We start from the raw sequence: 24,243 nt of genomic DNA, 5'->3' as shown, positions 1-24,243 counted from the left end.
AAATAAAACGATTATAATATGAATAACAAAAATATAAAATGTCATTTTTTTGTTTTTATTTAATTTAAAAAAAATATGTATTTATGCATTTTTATATAATACATATGTATACATTTAAATATATTTATAATATATTTATAAAATAATTACATTTTATATATATACATGTGTATATAATGTCATTTTTATTTATTTTTTAATTTAAAAATATTTATTATTATTTATGTATTTTTATATATACAATTATATATAATATAAAAATAATATAATAAATACAAAAGGGTTAGGGTTAAATTTTATATATATAATTAATTTTTGTAATATGTGTGTATAAAATGTCATTTTTACTTTTTATTTAATTAAAAATATTTATTATTATTTATACATTTTTATAAATAAAATAAAATATATAATATGCATAAATTAATCAAATAAAATATAATTAATAAAATATAAAATGTCATTTTTATTTAATTTTTATTTAATCTTAAAAAAATATGTATTTCTTATATATAAAATTTATATATATATATATATATATATATATATATATATATATATATATATATATATATATATATATGTGTGTGTATAAATAAATAAATAATATATTTTATCATACATTTATAAAATAATTCAATTATATAGAGTGTGTAAAATTAATTTTTTTAAATTGTTTTTTGTTTACTATCATTTATTATTTAAATTTACTACTAAATTTACTACAACATTTTAATATATTAAAATAGTAACAAAGTTTTCCAATGGTCATTTTAAACAAATAAATCATTGAATCAGTTTCGAATCGATTCACTGAAACAGTTTGAACTGATTCACAGAAATTAATCGCAATAGCATATTAGCATATTACTCTTGTTAATTCACTAATCAATATTTTACCAGCACTAATTACCATGAATAAGCAGTAGTATAGTCCAACTTTAAATAAACAAAACCTGAAAATGCATGAATCGCTCATTCTCACTCACACATCAGATGTACGTAATGTTTTATTATTAACTGCTGATGTTGATTATGTTTATTATATCTATAGCAGCTGCGATCAGGTTAAAATAGAGCGACAGACTAAATGACTCACTGATTTACAAATTGAGTCACATGACCCTGCTGTATGTCTGGAGAAAACAACAGCCTCATCACGAGAGAAAAGATTTTATTGGAAGCTCCTGCAATAAAACGAGCAGGGATAATCGGATTATCGTCTGTCTAGTAATGAGCGCTTTCATTTCCAAATAATGATGCCAGTATCAGATTAACATAATGACACGTGCATAATTTGAGGGTGAGAAGAGTTAACATCCAGATGAAGTCACATTTAGAGGATGTTTTTGTAGTGTTTTATAAGGTTCAGAACCAAAACTCTCTTCAGTCGGAAGGTCATTTGCATTGTGTTGCGGAACAGAAAAGCAAATCTCCCTGATAATTGTGTTCCCAGCTTTTGTTGTTTTGAATCGGGACTCTTTCCATGTAATATTAATAGTCGCTTGCGTCACGTGACTCCTGATGATGCAGCGTCGGCCGTCAGGGACTCGACTGATCTGCAGCTGCTGATAAACTGGATTTCTCATTTACATGAATGATTATCTGTGTGAAAGTCATTATAATGATCCAGTATTTACATTATCAGAAAAACACACTGGATGATGTTTGAGTGTGTGATCGTTCTGGAGCTGACCGGCCTTAACTAGTGATCGACCAGTATGGATTTATTGATTGCTGATATATACATATGACATATTTATAAAATAATTCAATTATATATATATATATATATATATATATATATATATATATATATATCCACTAATAGCAAACCACAACTATCCAATCAATTCCCCACAGACAAAATCAAGCCCCGCCCTACATTTGTTCTTGTTTGCGAAGCAGTTTCTCTTGATATACTCATAATAGGGAAGAAAAGACGAACGCAGATTCCATTTCATGCCGACTTTAAGTAATGTTAACTAATGAAACCTTACTGTAAAGTGTGTTGTGAAGTGAGTAACCGGTCTGACCTTTGGCAGCGACGCTCGTGACCCCGAGCTCTGGGTCGTCATGGTGAGGACGGTGGTGATGCCGAGCGCGACCCGAGCCGGAGCGGCGTCCATGTTGATCCAGAAGGAGACCCAGGAGAGGATGACGATGAGGAGGCTGGGGATGTACATCTGGATCAGGTAATATCCCATCTGCCTCTCCAGGTGGAACTTCACCTCGATACATGTGAACTTCCCTAAACATGAGCCGACACAGACAAACACAGAGCCACGCTTCATTTATCAGGATTGATTCATCATGAAATGTGGATGTTAACACACCAGAATGGAGATTGATGGTGTCAGATGAGAAAGTCGTTTCACTGCTGGAGCAAGTTTTTCTATTTTGATTAAAAATTATAAAGATTGTTTTTCATTTAGAACCACATGAACTTATATAAATATCCCTCTAAATCATCAACATGATCAAAACTGTGTTTGCACACAATCTCCTCCAGTCCTTCTGTCGTCTGATTGATCGTTTAGACTTTTTTATCAAGTAAAAGACTTCACTTGTTTCATTACTGGATGAATTGGCGTTTTTGAACGAATCTCTTGAATGAATGATTCAATGACTCACACATAAAGACTTCACTTGTTTCATTACTGGATGAATTGGCATTTTTGAACGAATTTCTTGAATGAATGATTCAATGACTCACACATAAAGACTTCACTAGTTTCATTACTGGATGAATTGGCGTTTTTGAACAAATCTCTTGAATGAATGACTCAATGACTCTAAAGACTTCACTTGTTTCATTACTGGATGAATCACATTTTTGAACAAATCTCTTGAATGAATGATTCAATGACTCACTCATAAAGACTTCACTTGTTTCATTACAGGATGAATCAGCGTTTTTGACGAATCTCTTGAATGAATGATTTAATGACAAATACATGTTTTAACAGTCACTTGGTGTAACAATGTAATTAATACAATCTTTATTTGAAGCATCAAGTTACTTTCAAAAGGTGATTTGCTCTATTTTGATCGCTACCGTAGACATCAGTGTTTATATCCGAACTATAAACGTTTATCCAGTACTTCTGTGATAATCTGAATTATTGTTTCAAATCTATACATGACAACGGCTCTCTCTGGCTCAGAACACAAATCTGAATGTTCGCTGTGATCAGACTGTGATCAAAGGTTTAATAGATAGAGACGAATCACTGTCATTTAGGAATAAGATCGTCATCTTTTAACGATTAATCGTGCAGCTCTAGAACAATGTAAATGAACTTAAATATGCAGACACTCTGGTCCAGTATCATCAGTTATGAGTGTATATGAACATCCTCCTGATCTTCTGACCTGTATTATAGTGTTTGGTGCAGTAGCCCAGGTCCTTCTCGTCTCTGATGATGAACTGTGGTAAAGTCAGACCATCAGCCACCTGAACGGGGCCTTTATCAAGCCACTCGAATATCAGGTCGTTCATGGTGTAGCCGACTGAAGAACAGCAGCAGAAACACAGCGTCAGTACAAGAACAACAACACCAGATCCATGACACTCCTGAAGTACTTACAGCTCTCCAGCTGCATCGTGCAGGTCTGTACATCCATCGGGAAGTTCTTCAGATCCATCGGACAGGACAGTATTAATGTCAACCTGCGAACAATGTTTATTTCTATAGCGCTTTATACAGGATTGTTTCAAAGCAGCTTCACCGTAATAAAACAGTCGTGCGTCAGTGTGAACTTTCTAAACTTGTCTTTAACTTGATTTCTGTGACTCAAGGTAGATGAATGCATCACCTGACGCACGCAGATGAAGCGACACTATGACTTATGCATGAATTCAGCGCGTATGACACTGACGCTCGTATTGAGCCGCGAGGAGCTGATGTGTGCAGATTTATATAAATAGAACATCATTTATGAAAACTAGGACAGCGTCATATCAGCTTATTTTCACAACAGAACGTAACAGAGACTCTCTGTTTGTCGAAACACATGTAGATTTACAATAAGAGCTACAAACATCTCCTGTTCCCTTGAATGTCGCATTACTAGCTGAAGAGAAGGGCTTTGATCAACAAGAAATGTAGTAAAATCTTTGTTTTGCATTCTGTTCTAATTCAAGAACTAAACCTGATGAAATTTCACTAATAATTACAAAGAAACAGCATGTTAAATGTGAATTTGACTGAAATGGCTTTTTCTTGTGAAACATTCTCCTATAGTATTTTTTCATTTTCAAATTTGAAAAATAATTTTACAGTTGAGAAATAGAGCACAATCGGAAAGATTTATGAATAATTTATAAAAGTAAAGCAATAAAAAAAATAAAACAATCACATATTTTCAATGTGATCCAGTGTTATTTTACTATTATTTATAGACTATTATAGTATTAACTGATATTTTGAATTTTTTGTTTTAGGTTTTAGTAATTTTATGTACTATTGTCATGTTTTTTAACCCCTTAAGCCCTGAGGGTATTTTCAGAGTTACACACAAAAAAGTAAAGACTCGTAACTCCAAAACTCTAGCAAGGAAAGTAAAAAGGTTGGTATCATTTCAAAGGAAACGTTTTACATTTTTAAATAAAATAAAAAATTAAATTTCGACATTCTCATGCTGAGAAACTGCAAAAAAAAATTTACATATCTTTCTAATTTAAAATGGAATGTCTCATGAAGGAAATAAGGTAGCGGGATCGTTCATTTTTGGTGATGTTCCTCTATATGTGAGCTGTATCTGGATCAGATTTTGTGGTGATTGCATAAAGAAATCAAAAGTTACAGCATTTAAAACCAAGATAGCCTTTTTTTGTTTAGCCCTTGTCGCCCCCTAATGGGCATTTTTAAAATTGTTCTTTCACGTGGAGTAACTTGTGATCGACGCATGGGATTATGTTGATCTTGGACTCATTTTAATCAGGAGAATTCACTGTAAGTAATGATCTATCTATTCATGTTTCCTGAAGTTATAAGCTAAAATATCACGTGATAGCTAAATTTTAGTTTTAGTTAGCATCTGTGCGCCTGTGGGGTTTATGTGTCGTAATTGTGTGAGCAATATCACGTGACATCATGGGGCTTATTGGATTATGCTGATGTTGGACTCATTTTAATCGTGAGAATCTGCTGTAAATGATGTCCAATTTTCCACAATCGGAGCATGTTTCTGAGCCAAAACGTGACATAAATGCTGCATCGGTTTATTATTTACATATGGGTCTTGCGGGGCTTCACGTACAAAAACTCACTCAAGTTTAGTCAAAGCCCAAAACAATTATACTAGTTGTATTCTACTCTGTGAGACCTTTCAAATGACATACAACACATGATTATCTGAGCTGTATGATGCTTTTGACACATTGGAGTACATAGCACAAAAAAAAATTCAGAAATTATGAATTTTTTTTATTATTTTTCAGCAAATAACTCAGCAGTACTTAGGAGTTAATTAAAGTGGCTACATTCATTGTAAAGTTCAGACTCTAAGATTTCAAATGACACTATTTTGTGATGATGAGGCAGGAGTTTTGAAAAATATGATTATTAATTTCTTTGCAGCTAGGTGGCGCCCGCAGGCGGTACACTCCATTTTAGGGTGATGACTCAGCACTCGTTAAGAGTTGAACAAAATGGTTGGATGAATTAAAAAGCTGAGTTTCTAAGCTTTAAAATAATACCTATTTTGTGTTATTCCTGTCAGTGGTTGCTTAGTAATTTGATTATGAATTTTTTCGTGGGGGGCTTAAGGGGTTAAAATATATATATATATATCAGTTTTAGTTTTAGTAATTATAGTATTTAACTTCAACTTAAAAAAATGTAAAAATCTTTGCCCCCCAGTGGTGAACCATTGAAATTTCGAAACACTTATGACGTAGCGAAGCCTCGTTTACTGAAATCACGTGACTTTGGCAGTTTGATACACGCTCCGAACCACTGATTCGAAGCAAAAGATTTGTAAAGCTTTGAAGCTTCATGAAGCAGTGTTTTAAAATCGCTCATCACTAGATATTGTTGAATAAAGTCGTTATTTGTTTTTTTGGTGCACAAAAAGTATTCTCGTCTCTTAATAACATTAAGGTTGAACCACTGTAGTCACATGAACTGTTTTAAATATGTTTTTAGTAGCTTTCTGGGCATTGAAAGTGTTAATTATCTTGCTGTCAATGGAGGCCTCACTGAGCCATCAGATTTCATCAAAAATATCTTAATTTGTGTTTTGAAGAAGAACGAAGGTCTTACGGGTGTGGAACGGCATGAGGGTGAGTAATTAATGACAGAAATTTCATTTTTGGGTGAACTAACCCTTTAAAATGAATCCTGCGCCTCACACATCAGCATCACCTGAGATCACTGTGAACTGTGAAGATTTCATCAGGTGCTTCTTCTAACACTGTCATTTGCTTCAGGCGAGGCGTTGAAGTCAGCTTTAATTGATAATGACTTCACTCTTTTCTTTTGCTGCTGGCGAAACAGGGGAATCGCTGAACTTCGTTAGAACTGCTAGACGTCTTTAACAACGTGACAAGATCCACTGGAGAAATGAATAATGTCTTTATGTCTGATCGGTGGAAGAATAAGCAGTATCATCACTATATTTGACGAATTCTGATGTTATTTGGTTTCTGTTACTATAAAACATCCACCTTGTTTAATCAAATGACAAACTTTTGCCTTTCAAATATGCTCCAGTAGGTTTAAAGGGTGAAGATCCTCGTACCTGATACTGTACAGAACGGTTCCGTCCTTAAAGATCCTCAGGAGCTTGTTGTCCGTGGTGACGTCGTGGAAGTTGGCCCCTTTTTCATTGGCGAAGAACAGGTCGGGTTTCCAGATGGAGTCCAGCATGGACGGGTCCAGATCCAGCGAGGAGTCCGGATACTCGCTGTACGCCAGTCGAGGGTCGTTCCACTTCTGCCTCAGGAAGATGTTGACCCGGTAGTCCTGCCAGACATGAACGTTTGCTCTCAACTTCAAACACTCTTGAAAATAAAACTTCTTTATTGGCAGCGATGGTACGTTGGAGTTCTAACTGCGAAAACCCTTTATTTTAAGAGCGTGTGAAGCAAAACGAAGGTGCTTATAGTAGAGAATGATATTCAGCCTTCAGTCCAACTAGAATGAAAGTAAATCAGCTCGTTTTTAATTTAATGTTGACTTTTTGATACAGAAAACACCCAAGAGAGAAGATCAGTGGACCTTCTGGTAAAATGAAAGCGTTTGACGGCATTTGTGGAAGAACAACTTCTTTACTTGTGCTCTCATGCACTGGATTTTTAGCGGCTTCATAAAAGAAAGACATCAATAACAAAACATACAATTTTCCTTTTCTCTGTAAGAACGCCGTGACTTTAACGTGCATCGCAAAGCCATTCAGTGACATTTCTGTGTGTTTTTGTTAAAAGTTTAGCTTATAAAGTGACTATAGAAATCCCATGTCATTCAAGGTTTTCATGAGATGAAGCTCTTTGAAAACTGTTGAATTAATGAATTAGCAAGACTTTTTGTTCCACAAGCAAATTGTGACATTAAAAAAAAGATTCACCCTATAGAAACCAAGTTAATTAGCTGCGTACATAATGACCAAGATAAATAACATTCTCACCAAAACATTAAACGTGTGTGTGTGTGTGTTAAATTAGTAGAAAAACAATTTTCGCTCAGAAATTGCTAGTAGAAAATGGCAACACATCGAATTAAACATGAAATTTTGAAGTAAACAGATAATCTAGGGTCCAATTCTCACTATTAACTATGACTTTTGCCTCAATAATCTCCTAATTACTGCTTATTAGTTAAAGGGGACCTATAATGTCCTTTTCACAGGATGTAATATAAGTCTCTGGTGTCTCCAGAATGTGTCTGTGAAGTTTCAGCTCAAAATACCCCACAGATCATTTATTATAGCTTGTCAAATTTGGGTGTGAGTAAAAACATGCCGTTTTTGTGTGTCCCTTTAAATGCAAATGAGCTGCTGCTCCCGGCCCCCTTTCCAGAAGAGGGCGGAGCTTTAACAGCTCAACAACAACAAAGCTGGAGAATCTCACGCAGCCAAAATGAGGATTGTCAGTAACGGTGTTCATCCTTACATTGTTCAAACCGGAGTCGACACTGATGGAGAGACTCAGGAAGAAGTTACAACTTTTAGACGTTTCTGAATGGTTAGTGGATAAATTTATGTAGTTGCTGTGGAGTTGATTCAACTCATCCACTAGCATGTGCCGTCATGTTAATCTTTTGTGTTGAATTGACCCTCGTTTGTGAAGCAGTCCGGTGTAAAATGACGGCATGACAACAACACTCTACTACAACAACTCTTCCTCTTCTCTAAAGCAGCCCAACATGGCCCCGCCCCCTTTGTTGTGTGTTCTCGGGGGCGGGGTTTATGTAAATTTTAGGGTTAGTGATGTCACCAACCCAGGAAGAAGCTCGTTGTAGTTCCTACCAGCCGTTTGTTGTAGTCCTTGCATTGAACTTCGAGCGTCGTAACTCTGCAGATGTTGTTTATGATCAAACAGCAACAGCATAAATGCTAAAACACTTTTTCAAAGATGTCGTTTTGTCCGAATTCATTTTAATTCCTCTGTACTGTTCATTAATGATTGGTTGCTCAAAAACATGTAAACAGAATTAGCATTTGATCAAAGCAGCTTCTGTCTCGTTTGTGCTTTTAATATCCACTTGAGATGCGTTCGGATTTTGGCAGTAATATTCCCTGGAAAAGAAGAATGAGACTTGACTCCAGATTTGGGAATTGTTTACCCCTGAAGCGTCTGAATATCTCCAAACATTAGACTAATCAATCTGAATCGTGGGCCTGCTGGCGAATCCAGAGGATCGTTTGCTCGTCGTCGCCGTTTGATTTATTAAAACAAAACTAATTGAACGGGAAACGTCAAGGGAATGTTGAGGAACAAAGTAGAGTCTCGTCTTCAGAGCAAACGATTAACTGTTTCCATAATTTCCAAATGTAGGTGGGACTTTATTGGATTAAAAACTACATTCTGATTAAAGATTATAAAGACAAACACTGTTCCCATCCACCTGTTTTTATGTGCATTTTGGGATATCGCATAAAAAACACTGGATGAAAATGCCAAGATGTGCATAAACTATGATAGAAACACATTTACCGAATAAATCCCTCAATAAACTCACATGACTTTTCCTCAGCAGAGGCTGTGATTGGATAACTGGACTAACCAGCGGACCAATCACATCGCAGCATCTCAAATGTTGGTTTGGTGGTTCTGAAACGCCTGAGACAAAGACTGACATCAGAATGATTTGGTTTATTTCCTCCAGAAGCGTCTCACATGATTGTGTCCCTAAACACCAGCATCCGAACGCAAGATCACATGACAGCGTTTATTGTGTTTCTGAGAGGCAACTCATCTATGATGGAGGGAAAAAGAGCCACAGTCTCCATTTTTATTACAGATTTTTTGCACCAATTTCTACGGAAGTGCCGACTTTGTTCTCTTGAACACATGGGATGGAAACGCTGCTTTAATCGCAAATGTTTTATGCCATATTTTAATTTTGCACAAAATAAAATCACACGTTTGGATGGAAACACAGCTAATGCCATGTGACTTCAAGGCTGAGGCAATAATTCTTGTCAAATTATCTTTTAATCAAAGCAAAGGCGTAAATGACAGATCACTTACCATAGTCGTCTCTGTCACTGAGCCAAAGCTGTTGATGAATATATTGCATGTGACGTTCACAGGTGGACCTGCAGAAACACGATGAGAAACACATGATGGAATGACTTGAACATATTAAGCCAAAATTCACTATTCAAGCCTATAGCTGACATATACAACCATTCGAAATTAGTCTCTTCTGCTCACCAAAGCTGCATTTATTTGATCAAAAATACAGTAAAACAGTGAAATATTATTCCAATGTAAATCAGCTGTTTTCTATGTGAATATATAGTAAAGTGTAATTTATTCCTGTGATCAAAGCTGAATTTTCAGCATCATTACTCCAGTCTTCAGTGTCACATGATCCTTCAGAAATCATTCTAATATGATGATTTGATGCTCAAGAAACATTTCTACTAGCAATTTTTGAGTGATTATTGTTTCTACACCAAACTTTTTTTCAGTGAACATCTCTCTCGGTGAATATTTGCGAGTAGTTTGTAGCCTGTCATGCTTGTTGGAAATCATGAAAGGAATTTATTAAAGTACTCTAGGTGCAGGTTTCTAAAAATAATCCATTAGATGCGCCTCTGAGGTATTATGAACCTCATGGATGTTTTCTAACAAGATTGCATTTTAATCACTCCTGGGCTCAAACATCCTTCCATGCCAAACAACACTGGAATAGATCAGCTGAAGAAAAGCTGGCGCTTGTCTAATATAGAGGGGAGGAGGTGTGGACGTGTGACAGACGTATTCAGCTTCAACTTTAATAGCCGTCCTTTACCTGCTGCTCAAGAAAATAATCAAGCCAGATTGCATGTACAGTATCTCACAGAAGTGAGTACACCCCTCACATTTTTGTAAATATTTTATTATATCTTTTCATGTGACAACACTGAAGAAATGACACTTTGCTACAATGTAAAGTAGTGAGTGTACAGCTTGTATAACAGTGTAAATTTGCTGTCCACTCAAAATAACTCAACACACAGCCATTAATGTCTAATCCACTGGCCACAAAAGTGAGTACACCCCTAAATGAAAATGTCCAAATTGGGCCCAATTAGCCATTTTCTCTCCCCGGTGTCATGTGACTCGTTAGTGTTACAAGATCTCAGGTGTGAATGGGGAGCAGGTGTGTTAAATTTGGTGTTATCGCTCTCACACTCTCATACTGGTCACTGGAAGTTCAACATGGCACCTCATGGCAAAGAACTCTCTGAGGATCTGAAAAAAAGAATTGTTGCTTTACATAAAGATGGCGTAGGCTATAAGAAGATTGCCAAGACCCTGAAACTGAGCTGCAGCACGGTGGCCAAGACCATACAGCGGTTTAACAGGACAAGTTCCACTCAGAACAGGCCTCGCCATGGTCGACCAAAGAAGTTGAGTGCACGTGCTCAGCGTCATATCCAGAGGTTGTGTTTGGAAATAGACTTATGAGTGCTGCCAGCATTGCTGCAGAGGTTGAAGGGGTGGGGGGTCAGCCTGTCAGTGCTCAGACCATACGCCAAACACTGCATCAAACTGGTCTGCATGGCTGTCGTCCCAGAAGGAAGCCTCTTCTAAAGATGATGCACAAGAAAGCCCACAAACAGTTTGCTGAAGACAAGCAGACTAAGGAACCATGTCCTGTGGTCTGATGAGACCAAGATACACTTATTTGGTTCAGATGATGTCAAGCGTGTGTGGCGGCAACCAGGTGAGGAGTACAAAGACAAGTGTGTCTTGTCTACAGTCAAGCATGGTGGTGGGAGTGTCATGGTCTGGGGCTGCATGAGTGCTGCCGGCACTGGGGAGCTACAGTTCATTGAGGGAACCATGAATGAGCAGAGCATGAACCCCTCCCTTCAGAGACTGGGCCGCAGGGCAGTATTCCAACATGATAACGACCCCAAACACACCTCCAAGACGACCACTGCCTTGCTAAAGAATGTCTCCAGACCTAAACCCTATTGGGCATCTGTGGGGCATCCTCAAACAGAAGGTAGAGGAGCGCAAGGTCTCTAACATCCACCAGCTCCGTGATGTCCTCATGGAGGAGTGGAAGAGGACTCCAGTGGAAACCTGTGAAGCTCTGGTGAACTCCATGCCCAAGAGGGTTAAGGCAGTGCTGGAAAACAATGGTGGCCACACAAAATATTGACACTTTGGGCCCAATTTGGACATTTTCACTTAGGGGTGTACTCACTTTTGTGGCCAGCGGTTTAGACATTAATGGCTGTGTGTTGAGTTATTTTGAGGGGACAGCAAATTTACACTGTTATACAAGCTGTACACTCACTACTTTACATTGTAGCAAAGTGTCATTTCTTCAGTGTTGTCACATGAAAAGATATAATAAAATATTTACAAAAATGTGAGGGGTGTACTCACTTCTGTGAGATACTGTATGTAAGGAAGAGTTATGCTTTTTCACATGTTCATCTTTCTTTAGTGTGTAATGTTGCCGTTTGAGCATGAAAAATCATATTATTCTCTATATCAGTGTCAGTGTTTCTGAAACGCCTCCATCTTGAGTTTTCTTCACAATATTCCTCATGTAAATAATTCATACACAGAATAAAGGGGCGGGGCCTGGTTGAGTTAGTTAGTAGTGTGTTGAAACTGGCGATTATGGTAAGGGGCGGGACATTTCCCAAACACCAATCACAACACACTGATCCAGCTGACCAATCAGAGCACATTGTGCTTTTCAGAAGGAGGGGCTTCATAGAGACAGGAACTAAACAGAGCGTTACTGACAGCCTGGGAAAGAGAGGAGCTGAACAATGGAGGATATGAGGAAAATAATCAACATTCAAGCAGGAAAACCTGTTCTAGTAGGTTATTCATCTTTTCTTTTGCCATAAATGTTGTTCTTTTGAACTTTCTATTCATCAAAAAATCCTGAAAAATAAAATGTATGAAGGTTTCCACAAAAATATGAACTGTTTTCAACATTGATAATAATCATAAATGTTTCTTGAGCATCAAATCATCATATTAGAATGATTTCTGAAGGATCATGTGACACTGAAGACTGGAGTAATGATGCTGAAAATTCAGCTTTGATCACAGGAATAAATTACACTTTACTATATATTCACATAGAAAACAGCTGATTTACATTGGAATAATATTTCACTGTTTTACTGTATTTTTGATCAAATAAATGCAGCTTTGGTGAGCAGAAGAGACTTTTTTAGAAACATTAAAAAAAAATCACAAGGCATTACATATTGAGAATATTGTTGGCTCTTTGAATGCTAAATGTATACGTGTAGAAATCGATTCTAAATCAGTCTGAGTGTGTGTAGGAACATCAGTGTAACGAACTGAACATGCAGCAGTTTCATGCCTTTGAAGTTGGGTCGTATCCGCGCATCATATCCTGACGTTCGGCCCATCAGTTTGTCCAGGAAATCGGAGGGCGACATCGCAGATGAAGGTTCACGTCCGGACAGTCTCTCGTACTCTTGTCCTGCCGTTATCCTGAGACACGGAGCAGCGAGTGAGTCAATAATCATTCACTGTTGTTCTGCTGCAAACACTGAAAGAACCTTTTCTCAACCAGGACTGTTAGCTGATGTTACAAAAACAAGTCCATTTGTTCATCAGCATGTATGCTTAGCAAATGAACATCACTAGAATAGATTAAAGTAGAATTTGTTTATTTATCTTCAAGAAAATATTGATCTTTTTTTTCAATGTCATATCAAGGCACACAAGCTGCACAGTAGAATTAAATAAGGCTATACAGCGGGGCAAGTTGTCACACTTTTACTCCACTGAATATTTTTCAGGATGGGTTTATTTCTGAAAGTCAGTTTCTGTTTAGACACAAATACAAAAAATGTCAAACATTGTTGTCCAGGAAATAAGAAACAGTCATTTAACACACACTGACCCTCGCAGTGGGGCATGTTGTCACACTATTTATAAAAAAAAAGGAACATAATTGATAAAAAATGTGACAAACTTGACATTTATGAGAAATACCTTCATTATAATGTATGTCAGTGTGGTTTTATTTGACTTATTAACCAACATATAGTACAAAAATATGATACAGAATTCACAAAAATTATTGAAATTAAAATTTGTTTTGAAGTAGATGTTTGAAACAAAAGCAGTGCTAGAAAAAACAAGCATTGGTTTGATTGGACTTTTGATATTATCTAATTTTCCACCTTATGCTTTTTAAAATAAAGGTTCTTTACTGGCATGGATGGATCCGTGTGCTGCTAGAGAAAATTAGGACCCTGTGACAACTAGCCCCTGTCTCCTTTAACATTACAAAAATAGAATGGAATTATTATTCATCTGCGCGGATCCTGATTGTAACTATAAACTTCCGCTTCTTGTTTGATGTTTTCTTTGACATTCTGATTTTTATTCGAGCATTCTCTAATTGCCATGGCAACGCACATCAGGATCTGCGTACAAGAGAACGAGCCGCATTTATATCTTAGTACAAACGTACTTATATATTACGAATACTGAGCTGCAGTTGCTTTACCAGTCGAGCTGAAGTACATACCTGAAGTTGAGCATTTCTATCAGACACGCGAGTAAAGTTGTGAGGAGTTTCACAGAAGGGCGAGTCATTCCTCTGGCTTCGCTCGTTTTCCCTCATGGGCTCATGAACGCGCCCCAAACACCCGTCGCGTCTTCTTCCGAGCTAAAGCGCAGGCAGCCGGAGGTTTTCGCAGGTGAACCAAGAACCACTTCAGCCCAGATTCTCATGGTTCCTCCGTGTTAAAGAAACGACACCGAGACGCCGCGCATCCGCTGTTGCGCGTCCAGAAAAAGCCCCACAAAGCTCCTAAAATCATTCTGCGCGTGAATAAAACACAGCGGGGGAAGAAAACACAATTAGAGATGACAGGTGAAATCCTGGTTGTGATGAAATGATGTCTGTTCAGAGTGTGGCGGCGTGTCTGTCAGTCAGTGGTGGAGCATCTCTTCAAATGACTTGAGCGCCGGGTTCAGCGCTTGGGCAGCTCCGCGCCTCTCTGTGCGCATGCGCAACAATTCTAAAGCGGTGGATCGTGAGTGGATTTTGATTAGGGAGACATCGGAATTATTAAGCTACGAATTTCGGTGAGTTTCAACACGATCTCCTAGTACTGCATATATATAGCACAAGTTTATGTTTGTATTTGGCGTTCTATTTATACGCTGAAATTATGCATGCAAAAAGTGCGTATTATATGTGCGTGAAAAGTGCTTTTTATATGCACGCGAAAAGTGTGAATTATATGCATGCGAAAAGTGCGAATTATATGTGTGTGAAAAGTGTGAATTATATGCACACGAAAGTGCGTATTATATGTGCGTGAAAAGTGCGAATTATATGCATGCGAAAAGTGTGAATTATATGCACGTGAAAAGTGCGAATTATATGCATGCGAAAAGTGTGAATTATATGCACGTGAAAAGTGCGAATTATATGCACGCGAAAAGTGTGAATTATATGCACGCGAAAAGTGTGATTTATATGCACGTGAAAAGTGCGAATTATATGCATGCGAAAAGTGCGAATTATATGCACGCGAAAAGTGTGAATTATATGCATGCGAAAAGTGTGAATTATATGCACGTGAAAAGTGTGAATTATATGCATGCGAAAAGTGTGAATTATATGCACGCGAAAAGTGTGATTTATATGCACGTGAAAAGTGCGAATTATATGCATGCGAAAAGTGCGAATTATATGCACGCGAAAAGTGTGAATTATATGCATGCGAAAAGTGTGAATTATATGCACGTGAAAAGTGTGAATTATATGCACGTGAAAAGTGTGAATTATATGCAAGTGAAAAGTGTGAATTATATGCACGTGAAAAGTGTGAATTATATGCACGCGAAAAGTGTGAATTATATGCACGCGAAAAGTGTGAATTATATGCAAGTGAAAAGTGCGAATTATATGCAAGTGAAAAGTGTGAATCATATGCAAGTGAAAAGTGCGAATTATATGCAAGTGAAAAGTGCGAATTATATGCCTGTGAAAAGTGCGTATTATATGCGCGTGAAAAGTGTGAATCATATGCATGTGAAAAGTGCGAATCATGCATGTGAAAAGTGCAAATTATATGCATGTGAAAAGTGTGAATTATATGCGCGTGAAAAGTGTGAATTATATGCAAGTGAAAAGTGTGAATTATATGCATGTGAAAAGTGTGAATTATATGCATGCGAAAAGTGTGAATTATATGCAAGTGAAAAGTGCGAATTATATGCATGTGAAAAGTGTGAATTATATGCAAGTGAAAAGTGTGAATTATATGCAAGTGAAAAGTGTGAATCATATGCAAGTGAAAAGTGCGAATTATATGCAAGTGAAAAGTGCGAATTATATGCAAGTGAAAAGTGCGAATCATGCATGTGAAAAGTGCGAATTATATGCGCGTGAAAAGTGTGAATTATATGCAAGTGAAAAGTGTGAATTATATGCAAGTGAAAAGTGTGAATTATATGTGCGTGAAAAGTGTGAATCATATGCAAGTGAAAAGTGTGAATCATATGCATGTGAAAAGTGTGAATTATATGCATGTGAAAAGTGCGAATTATATGTGCGTGAAAAGTGTGAATCATATGCGCGTGAAAAGTGTGAATCATATGCATGTGAAAAGTGTGAATTATATGCAAGTGAAAAGTGTGAATCATATGCAAGTGAAAAGTGTGAATCATATGCATGCGAAAAGTGCGAATTATATGCATGCGAAAAGTGTGAATTATATGCAAGTGAAAAGTGTGAATTATATGCAAGTGAAAAAGTGTGAATTATATGCATGCGAAAAGTGCGAATTATATGCATGTGAAAAGTGTGAATTATATGCATGTGAAAAGTGTGAATTATATGCAAGTGAAAAAGTGTGAATTATATGCATGCGAAAAGTGCGAATTATATGCATGCGAAAAGTGCGAATTATATGCATGTGAAAAGTGTGAATTATATGCAAGTGAAAAGTGTGAATCATATGCATGTGAAAAGTGTGAATTATATGCAAGTGAAAAGTGTGAATTATATTTGCAATTGAAAAGTGCGAATTATATGCATGTGAAAAGTGTGAATTTTATGCAAGTGAAAAAGTGTGAATTATATGCATGTGAAAAGTGCGAATTATATGCATGTGAAAAGTGTGAATTATATGCAAGTGAAAAAGTGTGAATTATATGCATGTGAAAAGTGTGAATTATATGCAAGTGAAAAAGTGTGAATTATATGCATGTGAAAAGTGCGTATTATATGCGTGTGAAAAGTGTGAATTATATGCATGTGAAAAGTGTGAATTATATGCATGCGAAAAGTGCTAATTATATGCATGCGAAAAATGTGAATTATATGGATGTGGAAAGTGCGAATTATATACACATATACATATACACGTATTATTTACACGTCAAACACGTGCGTATTGTATGCACACCAATGGTAATTTCTGTGTATAAATCGCTCTTCAAATAGAAAATCGTGCTATTGATATGTACTTTCATGAGATCGGGCTCATATATCCAAATGAAACGGCTTCGCAAACAAGAACAAATGTGGTTTGCTATTGGTGGATCTCATGTGAGTGACAGGTTGCCCCGCCCTCGTCATCAGAGAAGAGAAGAGATGCTGCAAGAGGGAGGAGAAGATATTCTGATTCAAGATTACCGGGAACATGAATTTAAAACAATAATGATGATGTGCACCGATAAATCATTGAGAATAAAGTCTATGCCTTTAAAAGTTATTCAGTAATTCGCACACTGATTGGAATAACAGAAACATACTCGTGTTTTTGTACATAAAATAAATAAACACATTATATATTCTCTGTATGTTTGATGTGCAGGTAAAATCATTAGTCATCTTTTATCTTTTACCTGCTTTTACAAATTTTTCCTATTTTTTAATAACCATCAAATTAAAAAGGAAATAAACAATAGGCTCACCAGCACACACCTCTGGGGAATTTAGCGGGAACCCAGGTTGCCTTGGAAACAGATTCACTTAGCACATGATTGCAAATGCTAAAAGGTTGAGCTTGTTGCTTAGCGCAGGGGTGAGTGACAGACAGGGTCACGCCTGTGTGACTGACAGCAGGAATCACATTATCTAGACGAGGCTCAGACGGCTTAGGAAAGTGTTTTCTTGTGTTTTGTCTCAATTCTTTTTAGGGGTGTGCAGACACCTATTCTATCTGTTAGTCTATCTGGGAGTCTATGGCAGCATGAAAAACCATGTGGGGAAAAGTTGTGAAATCTGACTCACGACTAGAGATGGATTTGCTGCATTTTTATTTCATTTTATTTGTACGAATTCTGATTGGATGAGTTGCGTAACCTTAAACAATCTACTGTAGCGCATGAAAGCAGTGATCTCGTCATTGCAACTCAATTTCTGCACACTAACGAATGCTTTCATCATAACTAACAGTGCAAACGCGACGTAACTAAGAGATTCGTTGAATAAAACGGGAGTTTTGGTGCGAGTCCAGAACTCAGTCACTGATAAACTCGCTCTGTTTGATTGACAGCTCCAGCGATTGTAAAGGGAGCGTTCTTTGATCGCTTTCTATATATAATTTAATCACCGTTTAAATAACAGATTACATTGTTTCTCTTAGTAGAATGAAAATAAAGTCGGAAGCTCCTCATCTCACTAACACACCAGTGGGCGGGGCTAACGTTGCAATGATGAAGTAGGCGTTGATTTCTTCTGCGGAGGCGGAGTTTCATCTATCTATAGACACATTCCAGGATCAGTCGTTCTCTGGGTCTGGTGTCAATAAAAGCTTTTATTGGACTAACAAAGAAGTTTTCAGTTCTGAAATTCACAGGATATTCTTATAGTATGATGACCTCCTATATATCAAAAGCTCAAGGAAAAGTTGATTTCTCAAAGTTCCATGAACGATGTATAAGTAATGTTTTTGTGCTAACATTCTGAGAGCATTATTAAATAACAAACATTCTAATAACGTTACTGGAAGAATGTTTGTTCATAACATTGAGAGAACCTTGCCAGAACATTCTGAGGATACTGATGTGTTATTAAATGGCTGGTGTCTATGAGATCATTTTATTGAGCAGCAATATACGGGTAATCAAACATAAAAACTGTGACTTTCTGACTCAAATTAACACCAGATTGTGCTAATTTGATACAAATTAACAATGTGATAAAATACAAGACACTGAAATCTGAGACCATGAAGCGTTTAGTGTAAGGTGATTTTATTCTGTTATTCTATAGCCTCAAGTGGTCCACCTAATGTTGTTCGATATGATTTTTTTTCTCGCTTCAGGCAATGAATAATATCTGTTTGCTCCAGACAGTCGCTGTCACTGACGTCCAAACTCATTTCCTTCAACACCTTCAAATCAAACACCGTCTGACCTGCAAAACAGACTGACAATGAGAGGCAACAAAATAGAGCACATTATTTGTATTATCTTGTACCCTGTAATTTGTGTCTGTCAGTGTCAAAACAGTGAACAGATCATGTGCTCTGCGTGAAAGGATTTGTCCATGCGAAAACTGAAATTCATCATTTCAAATCCGTATGCTGTTATTTGATCAGTGGAACATGAAAGGAGGAGTTTTTCTGAATCTTCACACAGGTCTTTGTCATACAGTAGAAGATCATTTGTGGGTGAACTCTAACAAAAATATGTTTTGCTAATGTCCCATTAAACGTTATTTCTGAATACTCTCTGAACTGTTCATCTTGTCAGAATCTACTGTCCATTCAACATATTTTACTGTAATACTTCTAGCCCTTTGAGGAATTTGTTTTATTCGGATGATACATTTGAAAAGGTTTTTAACATGTAAATCAAATTTTGGTCTTAGAAAAAATTAATCTTAAACCTTTTATTTCGTTTTTGAATAATGGCTCTCACCATAAATATTGCCATTGAATTTTGCATAACCTGAAAGAAAGAAAGAAAGAAAGAAAGAAAGAAAGAAAGAAAATATTCTTTGAACATTCAAAACGTAATGTAACATTCCATTCTACAATGTTTTAAGGGAACATTCTATTGTATCATTTTGCAAACATTACGGGAACGTTACTTTCGAATGTTCTCTGAACGTTCTGGAACATGTAGTAACATTTTCAAAAGCATTAGACCAACTAAAACTCTTCATGAAAAAAGTTACATGAACGACGTATAAATAACATTTTTGTGGTGTTTTGAGAACATTATTAAAGACCAGATAACGTTCTATTAACATTACTGGAAGAATGTTTTTTTAAGAGAACCTTGCCAGAACCTTCCCTGTTAGCTGTGGTCACATTGGCGAAATTTCAGCGAAATTTTGTGAGAAAAAAGGTCCGTTGTGTATCATCAACAGTGTTGGGGGTAATGCATTACAAGTAACTTGAGTTAAGTAATCAGATTACTTTTTCAAGTAACTAGTAAAGTAATGCATTACTTTTTCAATTAACAACAATATATTAAAGTTACATTTTCAAATAAGTAACACAAGTTACTTTTTCACATATTATTGACTGACACCTCTCTCCTGTCTCTTATTTAACTTTCTTTCCCTGTATCCTATTCTTCTTTAATCCAGAATGGCAGCACATCTGAAAAGTTTGTTTGAGTTGCGCCCTCTACTGTACAGGCGTAAATATGCATTTCCTTTAGCCTGAGGCTTATTCATTTCACTTTTGGTGTGAAAGGGCCTTAACATTTGGCAAAAATAAAACTTGTTCTTATTAAAAAACAAAGCAAGCCCAGCCCAGGTGAGAAAAAGTAACTCAAAAGTAATGTAATGCATTACTTTTCATAAAAAGTAACTAAGTAATGCAATTAGTTACTTTTTAAAGGAGTAACACAATATTGTAATGCATTACTTTTCATAAAAAGTAATTAAGTAACTCAATTAGTTACTTTTTAGGGTGTAACGCAATATTGTAATGCATTACTTTTCAAAAAAAGTAACTGAGTAATGCAATTAGTTACTTTTTTAAGGAGTAACGCAATATTGTAGTGCATTACTTTTCATAAAAAGTAACTAAGTAATGCAATGAATTACTTTTGAAAGGACTAACACAATATTGTAATGCATTACTTTTCATAAAACGTAACTAACTCAATTAGTTACTTTTTTAAGGATTAATGCAATATTGTAATGCATTGCTTTTCAAAAAAAGTAACTAAGTAACGCAATTAGTTACTTTTTTAAAGAGTAACGCAATATTGTAGTGCATTACTTTTCATAAAAAGTAACTAAGTAATGCAATGAATTACTTTTGAAAGGACTAACACAATATTGTAATGCATTACTTTTCATAAAACGTAACTAACTCAATTAGTTACTTTTTTAAGGATTAATGCAATATTGTAATGCATTGCTTTTCAAAAAAAGTAACTAAGTAACGCAATTAGTTACTTTTTTAAAGAGTAACGCAATATTGTAATGCATTACTTTTCATAAAACGTAACTAACTCAATTAGTTACTTTTTTAAGGATTAATGCAATATTGTAATGCATTGCTTTTCAAAAAAAGTAACTAAGTAACGCAATTAGTTACTTTTTTAAAGAGTAACACAATATTGTAATGCATTGCTTTTCAAAAAAGTAACTAAGTAACTCAATTAGTTACTTTTAGGGTGTAACGCAATATTGTAATGCATAACTTTTCATAAAAAGTAACTAACTCAATTAGTTACTTTTTTAAGGAGTAACGCAATATTGTAATGCATTACTTTTCATAAAACGTAACTCAATTAGTTACTTTTTTAGGGCATAACACAATATTGTAATGCATTACTTTTCATAAAACGTAACTCAATTATTTACTTTTTTAGGGCATAACACAATATTGTAATGCATTACTTTTTATAAAAAGTAACTAAGTAACGCAATTAATTACTTTTTAAAGGACTAACACAATATTGTAATGCATTACTTTTCATAAAACGTAACTCAATTAGTTACTTTTTTAAGGATTAACGCAATATTGTAATGCATTACTTTTCAAAAAAGTAATGCAATTAGTTTTTTAAGGAGTAACAATATTGTAGTGTATTACTTTTCATAAAAAGTAACTAAGTAACGCAATTAGTTACTTTTTAAAGGAGTAACAATATTGTAATGCATTACTTTTCATAAAAAGTAACTAACTCAATTAGTTAATTTTTTAAGGAGTAACGCAATATTGTAATGTATTACTTTTCATAAAACGTAACTCAATTAGTTACTTTTTTAAGGATTAACACAATATTGTAATGCATTACTTTTCAAAAAAGTAACTGAGTAATGCAATTAGTTTTTTAAGGAGTAACAATATTGTAGTGTATTACTTTTCATAAAAAGTAACTAAGTAACGCAATTAGTTACTTTTTAAAGGCAAAATTTCAGCGAAATTTTGTGAGAAAAAAGGTCCGTTGTGTATCATCAACAGTGTTGGGGGTAACGCATTAAGCTTTAAGTAACTTGAGTTAAGTAATCAGATTACTTTTTCAAGTAACTAGTAAAGTAATGCATTACTTTTTCAATTAACAACAAAATATCTAAGTTACGTTTTCAAATAAGTAACGCAAGTTACTTTTTCACATATTATTGACTGACACCTCTCTCCTGTCTCTTATTTAACTTTCTTTCCCTGTATCCTATTCTTCTTTAAACCAGAATGACAGCACATCTGAAAGGTTTGTTTGAGTTGCGCCCTCTACTGTACAGGCGTAAATATGCATTTCCTTTAGCCTGAGGCTTATTCATTTCACTTTTGGTGTGAAAGGGCCTTAACATTTGGCAAAAATAAAACTTGTTCTTATTAAAAAACAAAGCAAGCCCAGCCCAGGTAAGAAAAAGTAACTCAAAAGTAATGTAACGCATTACTTTTAATAAAAAGTAACTGAGTAATGCAATTAGTTACTTTTTTAAGGAGTAATGCAATATTGTAGTGCATTACTTTTCATAAAAAGTAACTAAGTAATGCAATTAGTTACTTTTTAAAGGAGTAACACAATATTGTAATGCGTTACTTTTCATAAAAAGTAATTAAGTAACTCAATTAGTTACTTTTTAGGGCGTAACGCAATATTGTAATGCATTACTTTTCAAAAAAAGTAACTGAGTAATGCAATTAGTTACTTTTTTAAGGAGTAACGCAATATTGTAGTGCATTACTTTTCATAAAAAGTAACTAAGTAACACAATTAATTACTTTTGAAAGGACTAACACAATATTGTAATGCATTACTTTTCATAAAACGTAACTAACTCAATTAGTTACTTTTTTAAGGATTAATGCAATATTGTAATGCATTGCTTTTCAAAAAAAGTAACTAAGTAACGCAATTAGTTACTTTTTTAAAGAGTAACACAATATTGTAGTGCATTACTTTTCATAAAAAGTAACTAAGTTACTCAATTAGTTACTTTTAGGGCGTAACGCAATATTGTAATGCATAACTTTTCATAAAAAGTAACTCAATTAGTTACTTTTTTAAGGAGTAACGCAATATTGTAATGCATTACTTTTCAAAAAAAGTAACTGAGTAATGCAATTAGTTACTTTTTTAAGGAGTAACGCAATATTGTAGTTCATTACTTTTCATAAAAAGTAACTAAGTAACGCAATTAGTTACTTTTTAAAGGACTAACACAATATTGTAATGCATTACTTTTCATAAAACGTAACTAACTCAATTAGTTACTTTTTTAAGGATTAACGCAATATTGTAATGCATTGCTTTTCAAAAAAAGTAACTAAGTAACGCAATTAGTTACTTTTTTAAGGATTAACGCAATACTGTAATGCATAACTTTTCAAAAAAAGTAACTAAGTAACTCAATTAGTTACTTTTTTAGGGTGTAACAATATTGTAATGCATTACTTTTTATAAAAAGTAACTAAGTAACGCAATTAATTACTTTTTAAAGGACTAACACAATATTGTAATGCATTACTTTTCATAAAACGTAACTCAATTAGTTACTTTTTTAAGGATTAACGCAATATTGTAATGCATTACTTTTCAAAAAAGTAACTGAGTAATGCAATTAGTTACTTTTTTAAGGAGTAACAATATTGTAGTGCATTACTTTTCATAAAAAGTAACTAAGTAATGGAATTAGTTACTTTTTAAAGGAGTAACACAATATTGTGATGCGTTACTTTTAAAAGTAACGTCAATAGCATAGCAATATATATGTAGCGCAGTCACTTTCAAACCAAGCAGCATTGCGGCGAATTTATGTGACAGGCTTGACCAAGAGCAAAATCTGTGTGGCGAACTCTTACACCTCATGCGAAATCCCCAATCACATGGATTCCGGTTGAAATACCTGGATTTCGCTGAATGACAGCACATTTAGACATTATTGCTGTGGTTTGACTAAAACTCAGAGTGACGAAAGCCCTCAAAGGTAACTATTGCTGTAGTTCAAGTTTATGAAATATAAAAAACCAGTGCATGAGAGGGCGACGGGTCTCGTCATGAGACAGGCGGAATTGGCCCGGACGAAGATGCATCATCAAGCCTGCTTCTGACTGGTCATTAAATCCTGCGAGCGATGACCTTTGGTCTGGTGAGAAGGGTAATTATATAGGAGACGCCTGATA

At 35.3% G+C, this 24,243-nt stretch overlaps 1 protein-coding gene and 1 long non-coding RNA gene across 2 annotated transcripts in view; one reads left to right on the top strand and one right to left on the bottom strand.

Annotated features, from left to right (window-relative positions):
- The window catches only part of LOC127518909 (uncharacterized), a 10,980-nt gene extending 8,698 nt beyond the window's left edge, over positions 1-2,282 (top strand). The window contains exon 3 of the long non-coding RNA XR_007931684.1: positions 2,046-2,282. This is a non-coding gene — a long non-coding RNA (uncharacterized LOC127518909). The remainder of the gene's footprint in view (positions 1-2,045) is intronic.
- The window catches only part of glra2 (glycine receptor, alpha 2), an 18,494-nt gene extending 3,711 nt beyond the window's left edge, over positions 1-14,783 (bottom strand). Inside the window, exons 1-7 of the mRNA XM_051906128.1 lie at positions 14,205-14,783; positions 13,023-13,156; positions 9,698-9,765; positions 6,748-6,971; positions 3,591-3,673; positions 3,376-3,513; positions 2,037-2,251 (exon numbers count right to left, since the gene is read on the bottom strand). Of these exons, the coding sequence (XP_051762088.1) occupies positions 2,037-2,251; positions 3,376-3,513; positions 3,591-3,673; positions 6,748-6,971; positions 9,698-9,765; positions 13,023-13,156; positions 14,205-14,272 (930 nt within the window). The 5' untranslated portion in view covers positions 14,273-14,783. The remainder of the gene's footprint in view (positions 1-2,036; positions 2,252-3,375; positions 3,514-3,590; positions 3,674-6,747; positions 6,972-9,697; positions 9,766-13,022; positions 13,157-14,204) is intronic.
- Positions 14,784-24,243: the final 9,460 nt, after the last annotated feature.

This window comes from Ctenopharyngodon idella, chromosome 9 (assembly GCF_019924925.1).
Source record: "Ctenopharyngodon idella isolate HZGC_01 chromosome 9, HZGC01, whole genome shotgun sequence".
Lineage (NCBI taxonomy): Eukaryota > Metazoa > Chordata > Actinopteri > Cypriniformes > Xenocyprididae > Ctenopharyngodon > Ctenopharyngodon idella.
Note: the sequence above shows the minus strand (reverse complement) of the source record. Positions and strands in the feature narration are given on the sequence as shown.